Source organism: Musca autumnalis, unplaced genomic scaffold, assembly GCF_047663935.1.
Source record: "Musca autumnalis isolate F117 unplaced genomic scaffold, ASM4766393v1 scaffold_1, whole genome shotgun sequence".
Taxonomy (NCBI): Eukaryota; Metazoa; Arthropoda; class Insecta; order Diptera; family Muscidae; genus Musca; species Musca autumnalis.
Window position 1 is genome coordinate 58,074,410 of NW_027411644.1, and position 12,763 is coordinate 58,087,172.

At 39.7% G+C, this 12,763-nt stretch overlaps 1 protein-coding gene across 1 annotated transcript in view; it reads left to right on the forward strand.

Annotated features, from left to right (window-relative positions):
* TyrR (Tyramine receptor) overlaps nt 1–12,763 on the forward strand; it is a 273,095-nt gene that overhangs the window by 227,128 nt on the left and 33,204 nt on the right. Inside the window, exon 4 of the mRNA XM_073975404.1 lies at nt 8,563–9,850. Coding sequence (XP_073831505.1) covers nt 8,923–9,850 — 928 coding nt within the window. The 5' untranslated portion in view covers nt 8,563–8,922. The remainder of the gene's footprint in view (nt 1–8,562; nt 9,851–12,763) is intronic.

The window sequence follows — 12,763 nt, forward strand, 5'->3', positions numbered from 1 at the left end:
AATTGTAACGACGGGTTTTCCCCCTATGGCTAGAGTAGCTAGTCGGGGTCCAAGGATCCTTACAGAAAATTTATTTATTTGAGACAGAAAGGAAAAGACAGTTGTTATCGTTTGATGCACTTTTATTGTGCTCGTAAATAGAGCGTTTCTCTTTAAAGTTAACTTAATCTACTTAATATAAATAAAGTGATAATTCGGTCCTCAGTCCGCACAGAAATTCTAAGCCACCAAGTTCATCACTTCGAGACCTGGATAAGTACTCGATAAGTCAGGAGAGTCGGGGATTAATAGGCCAGAGACCTGGATAAGTACTCTGGATCTCCAGGATAAGGGATGGATCGTCTAAGGCTACAGGATCAGCTGATAAGCGAGAGACCTGGATAAGTACTCACGCAGGACCTACAAGGATTTTCAAAGCTACGGCTGCAAGAGACCTTAATAAGTACTCAAGCACTACAAGGATATACAAGGCTACGGTTGCGAGAGACCTTAATAAGTACTCAAGCACTACGAGGGTATTCAAGGCTACGGTTGCGAGAGACCTTAATAAGTACTCAAGCACTACAAGGATATACAAGGCTACGGTTGCGAGAGACCTTAATAAGTACTCAAGCACTACGAGGATATTCAAGGCTACGGTTGCGAGAGACCTTAATAAGTACTCAGGCACTACACGGATATTCAAGGCTACGGTTGCAAGAGACCTTAATAAGTACTCAAGCACTACGAGGGTATTCAAGGCTACGGTTGCAAGAGACCTTAATAAGTACTCAAGCACTACAAGGATATTCAAGGCTACGATTGCAAGAGACCTTAATAAGTACTCAAGCACTAAAAGGATATTCAAGGCTACGGTTGCAAGAGACCTTAATAAGTACTCAAGCACTACGAGGATTTTCAAGGCTACGGTTGCGAGAGACCTTAATAAGTACTCAGGCACTACAAGGATATTCAAGGCTACGGTTGCAAGAGACCTTAATAAGTACTCAAGCACTACAAGGATATGGAAGGATCAAAGGATATGTAAGGATCAAAGGATATGTAAGGATCAAAGGATATGCAAGGATCAAAGGATATGTAAGGATCAAAGATACGCAAGGATCAAAGGATATGTAAGGATCGAAGGATATGTAAGGACCAAAGGATACGTAAGGATCAAAAGATAGGCAAGGATGCTAGGATTCCTGACTTAGAGACCTGGATAAGTACTCTAGGGATGTCCAAGGCTAATCTTCTGAATGGGTTACTTACCGTCGAGTGATGTGTTCGCTTTCCTGGTCTTGCACTGACTGTCCCAATTCTAGTTTTGGTCGCCCCTTTTATACTAGCTCCCACCACGTGTTTTCTTATTGGAGTAACGGGAACTTGTTTACTCCAATTTGTCATCACAACAACATAGCAAGTGATCATCTCCACCAATGGCAGTGATGAGCTGATGTTGTTGTGATGATGCTGTGGGATCTGGCGATGGAGTAACGGTAACTTGTTTACCAAAATTTGTTACTACAATAACAACGCTACAGGTAGTGATGCCCACCAGAAGAGAAGCAAATAGTTATATTATTAAGCTAAGTAGTTTATTAAGGAGTATGATTATACTGGGATATGGAGATGGTTTAGGTGTGAACAAAAATGACCACCGGGATTTTTGGTCATTACAGAATATACAAAAAGTCGGTTTTAAATAGATTCGCAACTCCATAAGGAAGAAGAGGAATATTTCTACACCAGGATGCCGTATGTAGTAGTGCACAATGCCAAGTAGCGCTCTTGATCGGTCATAACATAATAGTGTTAAGGACATATACTGGCTCCTTGGTGCTTTCATAATTGTGCGAAATGGATATATTGGCGACAAGCAGAGGTCTACTAAGAGGGAATCAAGCTAGAGAGGGTCTTCATTGGATTGACAAAGATGTTTATAAAAGAATTGAGGCGTGTCTTCAAAGAAATCTTTTTTGACTAAAGGGACGAATAGACGAGCTAAAAGGATTCGTTACAGGCGAACGGAAGGCAGTCTTCATAGGTCAGCTGAAGGGTGTCTTAATAGGCGAGATGGAAGCAGTCTGTAAAGACAACCTTAAGGTAGACTTCTAAAGACAAGCTAATAATGTTTTTATAGACGACTTGAAAGAATCTTCATATACGAGCTGAAAGTAATTTTTATAGACCAGCTATAGAAGTGATAATAAAGTTTAAGAGTATCCTTAAAGACGAACTAAATGTTGTTTTTATAGACGAGCTGAAGCTTACCTTAAGAGACAAGCTGAAGGAAGTCTTTATAGATGAACTAATGGCAGTCTTTAAAGCAAGCTGAAAGAAATCTTGATAAGCGGGATTAAAGGTGCCTTTGACAAATTTATAGACGACCTAAATATCGTCTTTTTAAAAGATGTGAGACTCTTGAGGTCTTCTATAGACAGAAAACATCTGGAGGTCTTCTTTAGACAGTAGGCCTCTGTAGGTCTTCTCTAGGCCAAACACTTCTTGAGGTAGTCTATAAAGAGAAGTCCTCTTGAAATCTTTTATAGACAGAAGAAGTCTTGAAGTCTTATTTAGACAGATAGCTTCTGGAGGTCATCTATAGACAGAGGACCCCTCCATGTCTTATATACATCGGTCCCTGGAGGTCTTCTATAGAAGACTTCAAAAACTCTTTTGTATATATACGACCTGCGGGAGGTCGTCTGTCTATAGAGGTCTTCTATCAATAGGTGACCTCAAGAGGTCTTCTGTCAATAGAAGACCACAAGAGGTCGACTGTCAATAGAAGACCTTCTGTCAACATAAAACCTCAAGAAGACTTCCAGGGGTCTTTTATATATAGAATACCTCACAAAGACTATCGAATAGGGATAGTTAAACGGTCTTCTGTCAATGGAAGACCTCAAGAGTTATTCTATGTATAGAAGAACTCAAGAGGTATTCTGTCTATAGAAGACCTTAAACGGCCTTCTGTCAATTGAAGGCCTCTAGGAGCTCGTCTGTCGATAAAACACCTCAAGAGGTCTTCTGTCTATAGAAGACCTCAAGAGTTCTTCTGTCTACATAAAACTTAAAGAAGACCTACACGGGGCTTTAGTCTGTAAAAGACCTCAAGAAGACCACCAGAAGTCTTTGGACTATAGAAGACCTCAAAGGTATTCTGTCCGTCGATAACCTCAGCATGTCTTCTGTCCAGAAGTCGTTGGTACATAGAAGACCAAAGAAACTTTGTTTATAGAATACCTGAATAGGTCTTCTGCCCACTGAAGACCCCAAGACGCCTGCTATCTACAGAACACCTAAAGGGGTTTTGCGTTCATAGAAGACCTCAACAAATTTTAGCCTACAAAAGTCTTCTGTCTGTGGAATATGTATACAAGAACTCCAGGCTCTCTTTCCAAAGAGGAGGGGTCTTCCGTCTTTAGAATACCTCAAAAGTCTTCCGTCTATATATAACCTCAATAACACCTTTAAGAGCCTTCTGTCTATAGCATATATCGAGGGGTCTTCTGTCTGTCCGAAGACCTCGGATAGAAGACATCTTTAAGTCTTCTACTGACACTAGACCTCTGGAGAGAGAAGTCCTTTTTATGTCTTATATAGTCAGGAGACATATTGTGGTCTTCTATAGACAAAAGACTTCCTAAGGTGTTGTATTGACGGAAGTCGCTCGAGATTCACCACATACACAGACGACCTCTTGAAGTCTTTTATATAAGGAGTGCTCTTGAAGTGTTTTATAAGCAGACGATCTCCTTAGGTCTTTTTTGGACAGAATACCTCTTTATATTTTCAATGGACAGAATACCTGTTGCTTTTAGGTGCAGAAAACCTCTTCAGGTCTTCTGTAGCACGAAGACTTTTTGAGGTTTTCTACATATATCCAGAAGACTTCTTGATTTTTTTTACAGATAAGAGGTCTCTTGAGGTCTTTTATATACAAAAAACCCCAGGAGTTCTTCTTGTGGTTTTATGTAGACAGAAGACCTCTCGATTTCTTGTATGGAAAGAAGAGCTCTTAAGATATTCTACAGACAGAAACCTCTTTAATAGACAGAAGACTTCTTAAGATATGTTATGGTATTCTACAGAAAGACAGCCACATGAAGATCTTCCATTGACAGAACATATCTTGAGGTCTTTTATAGATAGAAGATTATAAAAGACCTCTGAGGGTATTGTATAGGCAAAAGAACTTGTGAGGTATTATGTAGACAGAATACGTCTTGAGGTCTTCTATAAACAAAAGCCTGCTTGCGATATTTTAAAGAGGTCTTCGACAGGCAGAAGTTCGTAAGGTCAGATGTAGTCGGAAAACATCATTAGGTCTGGTGTATACAGTAGACGTTTTAAGGTCATATTTAAACAGAATAGCTCTTGAGGTCATACTTAAACATAAAAACTCTTGAGGTTTTCTTTAGGTAGAAGACATCTTGATGTCTTCTATAGACAAGTGATCTCTTAAGGTTTTCTATAGACAGACGTCATGGGGTCTTCTATAGACAGAAGACCATTTGAGGTCTTCTTTAGACAAAGGACATCTTAAAGTCTTCCATGGACTGAAGACCTCTTGAGGTCTTCCATAGACAAAAGACGTTTGAGCTCTCCTATAGACAGAAGACCTTTTGGGATATTCTACAGACAGAAGACCTCGTTTGGCCTTCTATAAAAAGACATTATGAGGCATTATATAGACTTTTTGAGGTCTTCTATAGACAAAAGACATTGGAGGCCATCTTGAGGTTTTATATAGAAATCTTAAGGTATTCAATAGACAGAAGGCTTCTTAAGATCAGCTACAGATAGAAGACCAGAAAAAGGGGTAGGAGAATTTTTTCTATAGAAAAAACCATCAGACACGGGGTCTGAGAATTTTTTCTATAGAAAAAAAAAACATCAGACCCGGGGTCTTAGAATTTTTTCTATAGAAAAAACCATCAGACCCGCGGTCTGAGAATTTTTTCTATAGAAAAAACCATCAGACCCTGGGTCTGAGAATTTTTTCTGTAGAAAAAACCATCAGACCCGGGGTCTGAGAATTTTTTCTGTAGAAAAAACCATCAGACCCGGGGTCTGAGAATTTTTTCTATAGAAAAAACCATCAGACCCGGGGTCTGAGAATTTTTTCTATAGAAAAAACCATCAGACCCGGGGTCTGAGAATTTTATCTATAGAAAAAACCATCAGACCCGGGGTCTGAGAATTTTTTCTATAGAAAAAACCATCAGACCCAGGGTCTGAGAATTTTTTCTATAGAAAAAACCATCAGACCCAGGGTCTGAGAATTTTTTCTATAGAAAAAACCATCAGACCCAGGGTCTGAGAATTTTTTCTATAGAAAAAACCATCAGACCCAGGGTCTGAGAATTTTTTCTATAGAAAAAACCATCAGACCCAGGGTCTGAGAATTTTTTCTATAGAAAAAACCATCAGACCCAGGGTCTGAGAATTTTTTCTATAGAAAAAACCATCAGAAACGGGGTCTGAGAATTTTTTCTATAGAAAAACCATCAGACCCGGGGTCTGAGAATTTTTTCTATAGAAAAAACCATCAGACCCGGGGTCTGAGAATTTTTTCTATAGAAAAAACCATCAGACCCGGGGTCTGAGAATTTTTTCTATAGAAAAAACCATCAGACCCGGGGTCTGAGAATTTTTTCTATAGAAAAAACCATCAGACCCGGGGTCTGAGAATTTTTTCTATAGAAAAAACCATCAGACCCGGGGTCTGAGAATTTTTTCTACAGAAAAAACCATCAGACCCGGGGTCTGAGAATTTTTTCTATAGAAAAAACCATCAGACCCGGGGTCTGAGAATTTTTTCTATAGAAAAAACCATCAGACCCGGGGTCTGAGAATTTTTTCTATAGAAAAAACCATCAGACCCGGGGTCTGAGAATTTTTTCTATAGAAAAAACCATCAGACCCGGGGTCTGAGAATTTTTTCTATAGAAAAAACCATCAGACCCGGGGTCTGAGAATTTTTTCTATAGAAAAAACCATCAGACCCGGGGTCTGAGAATTTTTTCTATAGAAAAAACCATCAGACCCGGGGTCTGAGAATTTTTTCTATAGAAAAAACCATCAGACCCGGGGTCTGAGAATTTTTTCTATAGAAAAAACCATCAGACCCGGGGTCTGAGAATTTTTTCTATAGAAAAAACCATCAGACCCGGGGTCTGAGAATTTTTTCTATAGAAAAAACCATCAGACCCGGGGTCTGAGAATTTTTTCTATAGAAAAAACCATCAGACCCGGGGTCTGAGAATTTTTTCTATAGAAAAAACCATCAGACCCGGGGTCTGAGAATTTTTTCTATAGAAAAAACCATCAGACCCGGGGTCTGAGAATTTTTTCTATAGAAAAAACCATCAGACCCGGGGTCTGAGAATTTTTTCTATAGAAAAAACCATCAGACCCGGGGTCTGAGAATTTTTTCTATAGAAAAAACCATCAGACCCGGGGTCTGAGAATTTTTTCTATAGAAAAAACCATCAGACCCGGGGTCTGAGAATTTTTTCTATAGAAAAAACCATCAGACCCGGGGTCTGAGAATTTTTTCTATAGAAAAAACCATCAGACCCGGGGTCTGAGAATTTTTTCTATAGAAAAAACCATCAGAACCGGGGTCTGAGAATTTTTTCTATAGAAAAAACCATCAGACCCGGGGTCTGAGAATTTTTTCTATAGAAAAAACCATCAGACCCGGGGTCTGAGAATTTTTTCTACAGAAAAAACCATCAGACCCGGGGTCTGAGAATTTTTTCTATAGAAAAAACCATCAGACACGGGGTCTGAGAATTTTTTCTATAGAAAAAACCATCAGACCCGGGGTCTGAGAATTTTTTCTATAGAAAAAACCATCAGACCCGGGGTCTGAGAATTTTTTCTATAGAAAAAACCATCAGACCCGGGGTCTGAGAATTTTTTCTATAGAAAAAACCATCAGACCCGGGGTCTGAGAATTTTTTCTATAGAAAAAACCATCAGACCCGCGGTCTGAGAATTTTTTCTATAGAAAAAACCATCAGACCCGCGGTCTGAGAATTCTTTCTATAGAAAAAAACCATCAGACACGGGGTCTGAGAATTTTTTCTATAGAAAAACCATCAGACCCGGGTCTGAGCACTTTTTCTGTATAAAAAACCATCTGACACGGGTTCTAAGAATTTTTTCTCGTATGTCGATGTATTCTATAAATAGCAGATTTTCTGAGTTCTACTATAGACCGAAAGCCTATTAAAGTATTTTATATTTTATAAACAGTTTTCGATTAGTCCTTAAACTGAACTTTTGTAAGGATGGTATGCGATATAGAGCTTCTTGGAAGGCATTCAAAAACCTGAAAGCAATTTTTAGAAATAACAGAAGTGGCTTTCTCTTCTAGTACTAGCAGCCAGACAATTTTAGTCGGGTTAAGAATGGTCAAAACGATTTTTAAACATTTGTTTTACGCTTATTTGAATGTGAAGAAAAAAATAAAATAAAGAAAAGAGAGCGATGAAATGAAAAACAGTGAAATAGAAGAAAAAATTAAATAAGTGTGTTTGTTTTTCACATTGTTACCAGTTCTACAATTTTTTCGTTCCTTTACTTTTCTGTAAAACTATTCTTGAGAGAGCAATTTTGAGAGTTCCCCCCGTTGCCACTATTGCAATTAAAAAAGTAAAGAAACACGCTGTAGAATGAACCATTAATACTGCCTTTTGCAAAAAATTCAAAACGATTTTCAAGCAGCCCCTTATCTGTACTTAAGTGAATATTTTGAACGTTTGTGAGGGAGGCCACCGAAGGCGTTGTCAGATATATATATCTTCATGGAGCTTGAGGTACGTTTGGAAGACATTTTATGATAAGAGAATCATTACTTCGATAGAGTATATTTTTGATGGTACTCGTATTAAAGTGATTATACCCCAGTTATTCTAAAGACTGAGGGTATGCATATTAGTTTAAAACCGTTTGACATTTAAAAACGGTTTGACATCTTTTGTAGACCGAGTACCTCCTCAGGTCAGAGGAAGTGTTGAGATGTCTTTTATAGATAGAAGGCCTTTTATATTGTCCCCAGACAGAAAACGTATTGATGTCTTGTGTTGGCGGAAACCTTCGTGAGATATTCAACAACCAGTATACTTGTTGAGAAAAAAATTGTCTTGAGAATTGTTTTGATAGAAGACCTCACAGAGCTTCATTATATCAATACCAATAAATGAAGCTCTATATAAAATTGCACTAGGTCTTGGCTATAGAGTAGTAAGGCTCTTAGAGAACTACGTATGTATATCTCTTCTCATATTAGCCTTTTTCGTCTTCCCTGTTTCCAATCACAGTACTTCATAAGATATAAATATCATCTTTTGGACATTTATGGCCAACATGTGTAATGCTGGTGTTTATTGTCGACGTGACTTCATTCTCCATTCAATTGCGTAATAATGGAGCTGCTTTATTTATAATACACTTATAGTTTCTTGAAGTTGTTACAGTAAATTTACTTTTTTCTTCTTCTCCTCCTTTATTTTCTTAATACCATTAACATATTTTCTCTATGTTTTTTTCTTCATTTACTTTCAGACGAACAATTGCAGAAAGCAACACAAAGGCGTAAACGACGTGAAGTCAACACCAAGTTCCAAAGAAGGAAATAAGAAAAGCAAAGAAAGAACAAAAAACGCATCCAACTCATAAACCGTTCAACATTATAAGAGTATTAAACGAGGCCAATGAAAGTTAGCGATAGTGGAGCACACACATACAAATATCGTAGGAGAAGTAGACATTCATAAAAAGTTATTACGAAAAACTCGCACACACCCACACACAAAGGAGTGTGCAAGGCGATAACCACAACCTGTGACGGTGACTCTATAAGAAACTGAAGAAAAACACAAGAAAAACCAAGAGGAAAAAAGTCCAAAAACAGAGGATAAGGCAATGCAAAATGTAATATTCGGTAGTGCAATTCATCACATTATGCATAATAATGGTGACGATGATGATGGTAATGGGGATACGAATAATAATAACGAAGGCGTTGCTGATAATTACCTTAGCCATGTAGATGAAAATTTAAATTACCTACTTCATACTCGAATGATGACCAAATGTGCAGATGATGATGGCCAAGCCAAAAGTAAACGAAGAAAATCTAGTGATAATTTTTCCAAAAGCCATTCAAGCAATACAAATTGGCATAATTTTAAGAGAAACACTCCTCCTTGCCCAACCTCATCAATGCCATCCCACATTTTACGTGCCATAACAACAGCGGTAGCAGGAGCAGCAACACTAGCCACTGCTGCCGCAGCAGCAGCGACAACAAGCTCAACTACAACTACAGAGAATATGCCAGCATCATCATCTCCCAGCCTTGCAGAGGAAAGGCTTAAATTGGTTTATGAAAATTCTCTGCCATTACCATTGGATGAGAATATCATTAATAATACCTTAATTTATGGTACATCACTGTCCAGCATTTCACCAGCCACCTCGTATATGCTATTAAATGATTCCTGGTTGAATGCCTCATCCTCGCTGTCCTCATCTTTAGCCACCTCAATTGCACCTGCTCTATCGACACTGAACGCCGCCGAAGGTGTTAATGTCACATCTGCGGCCAATCTAGATGATGATTGGTCGCACTTTAATGATCTCATTTTATCCTGGCAAGGTGTCTGCCTCATTGCCGTTTTTTGTGTCTTAATTGTGATCACCATTATTGGTAATACGTTGGTTATAATGGCCGTTATTACCACAAGACGCCTTAAAACGGTAACAAATTGTTTTGTTATGAGTCTGGCGGTGGCCGATTTCCTAGTGGGTATATTTGTGATGCCACCAGCAGTAGCTGTTCATTTGATAGGTAAGTAGAAAATTTTAATGATCTCACTTCCCTGAAAATGTATTCTGCAGCATAGACACAATAGCCTCAATGAAGGAATGAATAAATAAATAAATATGGATATAAGCCATAAATAGAAGTCTCTTAAGCCATCTTTATATATCTTTTTATGACTAGAAGCCTCTCTAAAATATTCATGTGAATAGAAGCCCCCGACTTTTGAAGAAAGATGCTTTCCTGTAGGAATCTTCTGTGGATGGAATTTTCTCTAAAATCCTTCTGTGGAGAGGCGTCTTCTAGGGGAATAAGCTCCACTAAAGCGCCTTCTGTGAATAGAATACCCCCTTATGACGTATTATGCTAACAGAAGACCCTCTAGAGGATTACTCCGAAGTTAAAATCCTCCCTGAAGGAGTCTTATTAAGATAAAAATTTTATGAAGAAGAGTAGCCTACTAGGGATAGAAGCTCCTATAAAGGGGTCTTCTGTTATTAGAAACCCCATCTGTAGACAGAAGTCCGTCAGTAGGCTTTACGAATCGGAAGAATATCATAGTTGAGGCGGTGAAAGAAGCAAACCAAGTTCAACAACAACTGCAGCTTACTGCGTTATGATGGTGGTTACAACGTACTGAGGAAGTATCGTACCAAAAGTGGAGGTTGGGATTAGCTTTCCTATTGCACCAGTCTGTTCAATACAGACCCATCTCGTTTGAGCCTGGCTCTAATGACCGGTACATGGAATGTATGGGGGAAACAATCATGTGTGGAACCGCCGAGGTAGAATTGCATAATGTATATATCACGCCGATAAATAGCTTTACTTCAGGTTATAGGCCCAACAGTAGCCTGCTTTATGAAGATTGTTACGGTGTGATTTTTGGGGACTTCCTCGGAAACGACCAGGGTGCGCAGGCTGAGCAGATTCATAGCTCTACGTTTTACACGGTCAATGAGGACGCACCTACCAGAACTAGCGAAGGTTGTCACAGTTCGCCAGACATTACCATCGTCTCACCTGGCAACCCACCGCTTCTCTTGGATAAGAACATCTCCCTCTGAACGCAGCAGTTTCACCAATCATGGGAGATTTAATTAACCTATTTTCAGAGAGTTCACTAAGTATCGCTTTAGGGATCTGCCTAACCCTTCTATAATTTGGGTAGCAGAAAAGACGTTCCGATACATTATTACTGCTGCAGTCGCTCGCCATATACCTGCTGGTGGAATACCCAATGTGAAAGTGTCACAGTTCGACAGACATAACCATCGTGTCACCTGGTAACCCGTTGTTTCTCTTGGCTGCCCGATTTCATCACTTCTGAACGCCACAGTTTCATTAATCATGGGAAATTTAATTGATCTACTTTTAGAGATTTTTCGCTTCAGAGATCTGCCAAACCTTCTAAAATTCGGTTTCTGCTACCTGAACGTTCCGAGACATCATCAGTGCTGCAGTCGTTCCCCATATACCTTCTGGTCGAATACCCAATGTGAAACCAAATTTCCCAGCTGAGGCGCCGAGATAGCAAATAATCGTGATGAGTTTCGACGTGACAACACCAGAATCAGGGAGCTGATACTGGAAGTTAACAGGTTGTTCGATGAGCATAAGCGGAACAAGTGGTTAAGTCATCTGAAGAATTTCAATATAAGAGCCGCAATAAGTGAATTGTGGGCAACGGTTTAGTCATTCTCCAACCCTGGAAAAAAGGAAGATTTGACATCAGTCACGTTTAGCGACATAACGTTGCTGATTCGAAGAAGTGCGCAAGTTATTTCAATCCACAGTTTGTCGAGCACCCCGGGAGTGACAGGGCGAAGAGAAGAGTACTACGTCGCATTAGATCTCTTCCTGCCAAGGATGAACCACCACATTTTTATTTATATTTTTACAATAGATGATCTTGCTAACGTATCTTACTAAAGTTTTCAAACTGTCGCTAGCCACCCAGATCTTTCCCGAAGTCTGGAAAATGTCCAGGCAGACCCTTGAAGCTTTAGTCCTCCCCATCGTCAGACATAGCTATCTAGTTGCCCATCATCAGCATGGGCTTCGTAAGCCGCATTGCACATCATCTCCACATACACCTTGAGGATAGCCGTGTGCTAGAACAGTGATGGTGGCGCTTAGCATGAAAATTGGAGTGGGGTGATATCTCTGGAACTGTTTAACCTCTATCTCTCGTTTATTCTGCCCACTCCAGGCGACATTGAGATCGTAACGTATGCGGATGATTGTACGACTGATTCTGACCACAAACTACCCCAAAATTCTAGGGGTCACATTCGAAAGCATGCACGAGCTATATGTGACCAGCTGAGATGTAGGAACAAGATCCTCAAGTCCCTAGCCGGCAGCACTTGGGATGCAGATAAAGAAACCTTGTTGACCGCATATATCGTGATAGGTTGGTCTACCGTAAGCTATGGAAAACTATTAAAACCTGTCAGAATGCCGTCCTGAGAACTGTAATAGGCTGCCTCCCCATGCCTTCAGTGGATCATTTACATGAGGAGACAAAGATTTTTTAATACAGCAACACAATTGCATGCTTTCGTTGCAGTACTTGCTCGGGTGTTACCGTGAGAGCCATCCTAATCACCATATGGTGGATAGCACCCCACCACCCTGGCATGTTAGGAGGGATCTTAATGATATAGAAAGAAAGGTTCAACGTTACAAGAGAGAACCCCTAGATCAAGAAGTCTATCAATCGGGTTTTAATAGCGTCAGGTGCCACGACAAACCGGAGTAGGTTTGGCTCAACTACGTTCGGGATGGTGCAGCTGTCTGAATTCCTTTAGGGCAAGGATCGATGATACCGTGCAAAACATCTGCCCAGCATGCGGCATAGGCCCGCACGGCACACATCACATTTTCAACTGCCTTACCAAACCTACTCAACTAACTCCAGTAGATTCGTGGTTACAA